Source organism: Rhincodon typus, chromosome 1 (genome assembly GCF_021869965.1).
Source record: "Rhincodon typus isolate 14 chromosome 1, sRhiTyp1.1, whole genome shotgun sequence".
In the NCBI taxonomy this organism is placed as follows: domain Eukaryota; kingdom Metazoa; phylum Chordata; class Chondrichthyes; order Orectolobiformes; family Rhincodontidae; genus Rhincodon; species Rhincodon typus.
The window spans coordinates 19,129,366-19,137,585 of NC_063332.1; the positions used below are offsets into that span (position 1 = coordinate 19,129,366).

General features: G+C 38.8%; 1 protein-coding gene across 1 annotated transcript in view; it reads left to right on the forward strand.

The window, feature by feature from the left end:
• smox (spermine oxidase) overlaps positions 1-6,735 on the forward strand; it is a 22,911-nt gene extending 16,176 nt beyond the window's left edge. Inside the window, exon 6 of the mRNA XM_048602836.1 lies at positions 4,130-6,735. Within this exon, the coding sequence (XP_048458793.1) occupies positions 4,130-4,282 (153 nt within the window). The 3' untranslated portion in view covers positions 4,283-6,735. The remainder of the gene's footprint in view (positions 1-4,129) is intronic.
• The last annotated feature ends 1,485 nt before the right edge of the window (positions 6,736-8,220 follow it).

The window sequence follows — 8,220 nt, forward strand, 5'->3', positions numbered from 1 at the left end:
ACCATTAAATGCCCTCTGAAATGGTTACCATTAAATGCCCTCTGAAATGGTTACCATTAAATACCCTCTGAAATGGTGGCCAAGCCACTCAGTTCAAGTGTAACAATTATCATATGCTAGGCATTCTGTGACAGCCACGCCCATGAAAGATTTAAAAAGAGAAAGGACAAAGGTCAAACCTGACAGCAGTCAGGCCAAAGGTAGTCAGAGAAAAGAATGAAATAAGAAATGCTGATTAGGTGAGGGCAACCTTGGAATTTAAATATCTGTCGATAGTAGTCAAATAGAAAGCTGGGAGATGCAAGATTTGGACGTCTTGGAAAATAATGACTCAGACATGATGTGATGACTCTTTACAATTATTAATTTTGGGGAATAATTAAATTCTTCTCATACAGTCTGCAAAGTCATTTCACATGGGCACCTGAGGTATCAAATCATTGCTGTGTTTCACTGCCAATGCTTCTCTGAATGTACTTTTCACAGAGCACTGAAGAAGGCCATTTGGACACCATGTCTTTGCCAGTTCTTTGTTGAGGTCTATCCAATCAGTCTCACTACCCCAAAACTCTGCATTTTTATTTAAATTCCAAGTATTTTGAAAGTTAATACGGAATTTGCACCCTTCAAACCAATCCACCTCCCTGAGCTGAAATAAATTCCCAATGTATCCTTTCTCTGGACATCACCCCCACTTTCCTCAGTCTTCTCCCTATGGAGTACAGTTTTGAAATCCAATGACTGTCATTGCTGGGAATTGTCTTGGTTATCTTACCTAGACTATTATTGACTGGTCTTTTTGACATCGATAGTCTAATAATTCATCCAAGCTTCTCAATACAACAAAAGCTACTAATTTATTCTCATTTAATGTTGTTGTCCCTGGTCCTTTTCTTTACACTTGTCCTCATACTTACAGCCTAAGGACAGACTTGTCCAGAGTAATAACAATGTATAGTAAAATCTTTCTTATCCAGCATGCATGGAAATGGATAGTGCTGGTCAATAAAAAAAATAGAAAAAATGTAAACGAGTTACATTTACCTGTGGAATCAAGCATCATACTTGTAGCATGAGCTTTCAAGGAATAAGTTCAAAAGAAATGCATGTAGCCAGGAAGTAAAGAACAGTAATCTTTAGAATTCTAATCTACAACAGTACATTAAAGCATGAATTAAAATATAACAATGCAGGCTACGGGATACTCAAGAGGAAATAATGCTAATAATCTCTTAGAACCATCCCTGATGATGTAAAATTTGTAGGCGATCGGATCCTAGTACAAACCCTGGAAGCTATATCAAACATGTCAGCTTGCTGATTTGCTTATTGATTTTTCCATGTAAGTTGAGTGCAGAATGTACAGTTGTGAAACTTGTTGTGCTAAGTAATAAATCTTGCCTTAAGCAAGTTTAATCAACGCATATAAAGCTAAAGTGACATCAGCTCGAGTTATTTTCTTCTCTTCACCAAAATCATCATTTTCAGACTTTTTTTCAGTCCCTTCAGATTTTGAGGGTTCACAACATTCTTCATTATTTCTGCATCATTAACAGTATGTATCACTTCAGCCCCCTTGACAGCCCACTCTTCTAGCTCAACAACACGAAGTTTGCTGAATGGATAATCATTCACCATTTCCATAATTTCATAGGAGTGAGGCTGTAAGGAGGTCAGGAGCTTGGTGGCTTCAGTGGATTCCAAACTGAGTGTCAGTGACAAGGTTATTGTTGAGTAAGTGTTGATGACACCTTCCAGCATTTTACTGATGATTGAAAGTAGACTAACGGGTAGCAGTTGGCCAGGGTTGATTTGTCCTGTTTTTGTTGTGAACAGCACACTGCCACTGTTGTAACTGTGCTGGAACAGCTTGGCTAGGGCGTATCTAGTTCTGGAGCACATTGTCAGGAATATTGTTGGGATGTTTTCAGAGCCAATTCTTCCAAGGTGGCATGATTCCTTCACTCATCCTCCCTACTGTCCCCACTCTTGTCCACACAGCTTGCAAAAACCTCATAACTGTTAGAGAATTGCAGGGGCCGAAGGTCCTCCATTACAAACCCTGAGTCCTGATACCTGTCTCCTCTCCCTTTCTGAGCACAAACCAATTTTAAGTTACCTAATCTGTGGAGTGTGAACACATTCCCATTCCCTGATGTGGTGCTATGTCTGCAGCTCAGATTCCAGCTCCTCATCTTGGATCTAAGGCATCTCAAACCGCAAACACCGTACATATGGATCATATTGGTGTCCAGCAGCTTCCACGTGCTGTAGCAGCAACACATCCTCTGTCCTGCCATCACTACTGCATTTATTTACTTTATAAATTAATGACTCTAGATTTCATTATCTTTACACATAACTGTAATATTTTGCTTTTATTAAGGAGCCACCAGTAACAATCTTATTGTAAAGTAGCTAAATTTAAGAGAGAGAAGAAAAAAAGTCTAAATACAAATTGAAGACCTCATGTTTGCTTTAAATACTAGGAATATTCACCAGTTGTACTCACTCATCAACTATTTTCTGCTCTGCTTCTCATCTCCACTTTTCTTTTGTTTATTGAATGCCACAATGGCAGGATTGGTCTCTATACTTTTCACACTGAAAAAAACTAAAGATTTCATTAGTAGCTACCAATGAGAAGAGTAGCCCCACCTCTACTACAATTTTCCCGAGCTGTATTGAGTTATCTGGTGAATCTTCAGGTTCTGAATGTCTCCTGATCGAAAAGTGATGATTGACATCAGGAGAATATCAGAAATTCTGATTCAGAAAGAATTCCCATTCAGGATCCCCATTTGAAGCTTTTAAATCTCAACAAATGCTCAGCCCGTTATAAAAACAAACTTATATTCAGTGTGCAAATCAAAACAGCTAATCCTTTAGCAATCTCTTTAAACTCTCAATCAAAACTGAACTCCGATTCTCCTGCTTTGAAAAGTACTTATGTGACCTTTGAAACCTGATTAAACATTCATAATGACCTCAACCATAATAACAACTCTTGGGAAAGGTCAACCAAGAATTCTTACTGAAATGTGAATCAGGTGGACGTGCTTTTTGCTTTAGGTTAAGGGTTCTCATGGCACATTATCAGTGTCCCAATGCCCAGCTTCAAGTCCCATCTGCTCCAGAGGTGTGTCATTTCATCCCTGAACAGATTAAGTAGAAAACACCGAAACCAATTGGCTTGCTAATCAATGTAGTCCAGCAGATTTTTTTTTGTTTTAGAACTCTGGCAGGTTTTAAGACTTTTTTTCTTCAAGTTTGAAGATCTGGGGACTTTAAAGAAATTCAGATCCTGACACTTAAGCAGATCTTATCTGCCTTACTGATGTTTATATGTCTACTTTATTGACTTGTGACTTTACATGACGCTACAGGCTAAGAGCTTTAACGTGGGTGAAATGGGGTCTCTTTGACTCGACACTATTTTAAAATGGCTTCGCAGAGTTTGGGTTTCCCATTCAAGACTTCCACTTCCCGTCCCTTCCATTCCCTGCAGAAAATTGGTTGCATTGGAAATAGAGGTGGATTTCTGCAGTCAGGACCAGCTTCCCATTTTTAAAGGTCTCCGGATTTGGTCCAGCTCCGTGAAAATCCGGCCCTTAGTTTCTGACTCCCAGTGACCTCCAGGTAAAAGAAAGTCCCCTTCACTTTCCCTCTGACCCTTCCACTGATTATTAACCACTCCACTAATGGAAATAGAACCTATCATCCACCCTCTCTTGGGCCCTCATAATCCTTAATTAAATCGTTCTCTGCTTTCCTTTTTGGCTAAGGATACTGTGTCAGTGTATGTAGTGTTTTTTCATGGCTAAAATTCTTCAGTCCTGGCAGCACCTCTGTAACCTGGCCAGTGCCATCAGATTGTTCCTGTATTGCGTTAGACCAGAATTATGTCCAGTACTGTAGCTGAGCCCTGCCTACTGTTCTGTACAATTTTAGCATAACGTTTCTGTCTTTTATATTCCAAATTGCAATTGAAAATGGAATGTATTTCATATGACTTAAATATTGACTTCTATGGACTTGGGAAATGGTGAAACATTTTTGGGTTTAGCAAATGAGAAGTGATCGGAAGTTTAACCTATTATTTAGTAATGAGTGTTTTTGCTTTTATTAGCCAATGCAGATTTTATTTGCTGGGGAGGCCACTCACAGAAAGTACTACTCAACGACACATGGTGCTCTGCTTTCTGGGGAGCGAGAAGCTGCACGTCTCATAGAAATGTATCAAGACCTCTACCAAGGCAAGGGCACAAAGTTCGAAAACTAACAAATCACTTACTATTGAGACCTTGTACGGACTGGACTAAAAATGTGTTCAATGTACTATTTCTTAAAATGCAACATTATAATCTTGGTTAATAAGGGGTATGTTTGAATCATTTTAAAGTGGGTTTGTCTATTTCTAACACATTCTGCTAAAGCTTCGACCATGCAAATGTTTACACTCCAGTACTGTTTTAATTTCTAAATTAATGTATTTCTAACCTCATTTTGATTTTCTGCATCATAAGTGCCTCCTTGTGTTGTTGTTGGTATAATAAAATGATGGGTGTAACAGGGCAGCAGAGGGTGTTAGGGAACTTATCTCTGGAGCTGAGATGGTGAGAAAGGCCCCAGGTTGCAGCTATCTGAAGGTGTTCTGAAAATTGCTGATGTGTGTTTCTCTGCCTCTTGCTATTAGATACTACAGTCATTAAATAAGGCACCATCTTTTATCAGTGGTTCAAGGATAGTATGTTTGCTTCTGGTTTGGATGATTGTGAGTTCAAGCCCCACTCTACGAGCTAACACATCACAGTTCAGTCTGATACTCTTGCATAGTGCTAAATATTATTGAAGGTTTCACCTTTTTGGATAAGATGAGTTGCAAGCAGCTATGAAAGGTCCCATGTCATTTCATTGAGAAACAGGAAACTAGGGAATTATAGACATACTCACATTGGCAGGTTGTTACATGTATCTCTCATGGATATGTACTGGGGCCTTTTAGTATATTTATACATGACTTGGATGAAGGAATAGACAGCAGTATATGCAAGTTTGTTGATGATACCAAGTTAGATGGCCCAGTAAATAAAATACGTGGAAGCAGAAAATTGTATAGGGGCATTGATAGATTAAATGAATGGCCAAAACAAGTACATTTTAATCTAAGAAGTGAAGATCACTCAGCTGGTACTTAGGGAAGATAACTCAGTGTATTTTCTAGTGAGAAGCCAACAGCTGTGGAACACAAATTTAAAGTTATGTGTACAAAACCACTAAGAACTAATGGACATTGAGAAAACTTAACTTCAAAAATAAGTGAACATTTAGCTTTATCCCAAGGAAACGAATGTTGTATGACACTTATAAAAAAACACTAGTTAGACCCTGTTAAAAGTACAGCATTAATCCTGAATACCTCACTTGGGAAGTGTTAGCAGAACTGCAGCGTAGATTCACCAGAATGACATTTCACTGTAATAGTAAACATTTGGAGAGAGGGTGCTGTAGGCTAGGCTTTTATTCTCTCAAGTATAGAAGTGTAAAGGCTAATGTTTAATATGATTATTGGGGCGGATAAAGAAAATGATTTCCTCTGATAGTGGAGTCCAGAACCAGGGCAAAATCCTAAAGCAGAGCTAGACTTCTCAAGGACTTTCAGGAAGATCTTCTTCATATTAAAGCTGTGAAGATCTAGAACTGTCCTTTTAAGAGCTATTGAGTCTAATCCAATTGAAAATCAATTTAAAATCGATTAAGATTTTTTTAGGTAAAACTATAAAAGAATAGGAAATCAAGATAGTGTTACAGATAATTTGAGACACACAAAAAAAATTGCAATAGCTGTAAGGTATGCTGGGGTGCCTTGAAGTCATGAAAGGGAATCTATAAATGCAAGTTCTTTCTCTCTCTCCCTGAACCACTGCTGCCCTATAACCTTTGGCTATAAATATCTTAATTGGTATGGGGGCAGGGAGAAGATTGATGCACACCAACAGCATAATCTGGGCTGGCAGTATATTGCAACATTGCTAATTTCTTTCTCCATTGTACGTGGCCTGGAGCTGGCTGCCAAATCACTGTTGTCTGTTTTGTGCCATGGAGAGATCAGTTCCACCCCCTGCATTGTCTTGGACAAGGCTGTCGGAAGCTCTGTAGTCTATCAATGAATATCAGGGAAGAGATTCAATTACATGTTTTCTCATACATTCAAAAGATTGCAATTTTCTTCCTTCAGATTGTCCCAACTCATGAAATCATTGACTACCTTTAACAGACATAACCACATGATTATGTACATACATGTTGCGTATTGCTGGCACTCCCTCTATCACCCATTGTAACTGTTGAAATAAACATTGATGTAATGTGGAAAGAAATTGAACGTGGCACTATCAATATCTTAAAACTTTTATGTTTACTTAATTTAATGACTGGCTACAATCCAGTGTTACTGTGACCTGCTTGTCTTTCTTTTAATTTGATAATATCATACTTTGCCTAATTACTACAGTTTTGTTGCCATGCGTTTATGTTGCAATTATATTTTTCTTTTATATGGAGAGAATGTGGTAAACAAATGTGCTTAAGGATTGCTTAAAGATGCAGATCAGCCATGGCATTGGACAGGCCAATGGCAAAAGTAATTACAATTTTTAAGAAATGTTAAATATTGCACACAAGTCCAAATAATATGAGGTCCAACTATTCGATAAATAAAACTGAATTAACACAGTTCCATTTTGTAACTTGTCTTTTTATTTAAAGTTCTTTTGATTGTGCAGATTACAAAGAACAACAATGCCCAGTTTGATGAGTTTATATTCTTAAAGCTAGATACTTGTTCTTAGGTGGCAGGCTCTTTTTTTTTGGGATGTGGGCATTGCTGGATGGGTCAGTATTTATTACCCTTGAACTGTGTGATTGGCTCAGGGGACAGTTCAGAGTCAATCACTTTACTATGGGTCTGCAGTGACAATTAGGCCAGACCAGGTGAGGATGGTAGAGTTTTGTTCTGTAAAGGACAGTGGTGAGCCAGATGGGTTGTCATGACAATTGGCAATGAGCCATCATTAGACGAGGGAGTTCAGATTTTTCAACTGAATTCAAATTTTACCATGCAAATCCATGTCCCCAAAGTATTAGCCTGGGTCTCTGAATTACAGTGACAATACCACAGTGCCAATGCGAACCCTGGAGAAGGTAGTGGGGAGTTGCCTTCTGGAACTATGAAGGGGATTCTAGGATTTTGAAGCAGCAACAGTGAAGGAACGAGCAACATAGTTCAGGATGGTGTGTGACCTGGAAGGGAGCCTCCACGTGGTGGTCTTCCTATATAGCTGCTGTCTTTATCCTTCTAGGTGGGAAAACAAGGCAAAATAGGTAATTTAGTGAATCTATTCAGACCTGACACAGCCCTGGAGCAGGTGGAACTTCAACCTGGGTCTTCTGGTCCAAAGATAGAGACATGGTGATGGACTACAACATAGTAATCTAAATAAACAGTTTATGGGCTAATTAGTGCCAATTTGTGTGTCTCATGTCTCATGCTGCTTATCCTGTTCATAAGGGTTCAGATTTCCTGGGGGACTATTCATTCACATCCTGATTCACTGATCCACCTGAGAGTCTGTCTCACATTCTTGTGATGGGGAAAAGACTGGGGTAATGAAGATCCAAGACTCAAAATTAGAAGCAAAAGCAGAAATTGCTGAAGAAGGTCACTGAACCTGAAACATTAAAACTCTGCTTTCTTCTGCACAGATGCTGCCAGACCTGCTGATTTTTCTCCAGCTTTTTTTTTGTTTCTGATTTACAGCATCCACAGTTCTTTGGTTTTACTTTCTTAAAATCAGAAGTTTTTATTCCAAGGCTGAAAGAGAGAGGGAGCATTAGAAGTGACAGACCAAAATGAAATCTATCAGAGAAAAATAAACATATGCTGCTTTTTCTGTTTTGCCATGTTTTTTAGTAGTACGTTTCCTATTTAACAGTATTCTGAATTAGCATTCCACATTCTGGAGAGCCAACTCCCCAGAGATATTATTAATGAACAACTCTACTCCTGCACATTTCTTTCTTCAGAGATAGTAGGAACTGCAGATGCTGGAGAATCTGAGATAACAAGGTGTAGAGCTGGATGAACACAGCAGGCCAAGCAGCATCAGAGGAACAGGAAGGCTGATGTTTCAGGCCGAGACCCTTCTTCAGAAATGGGGG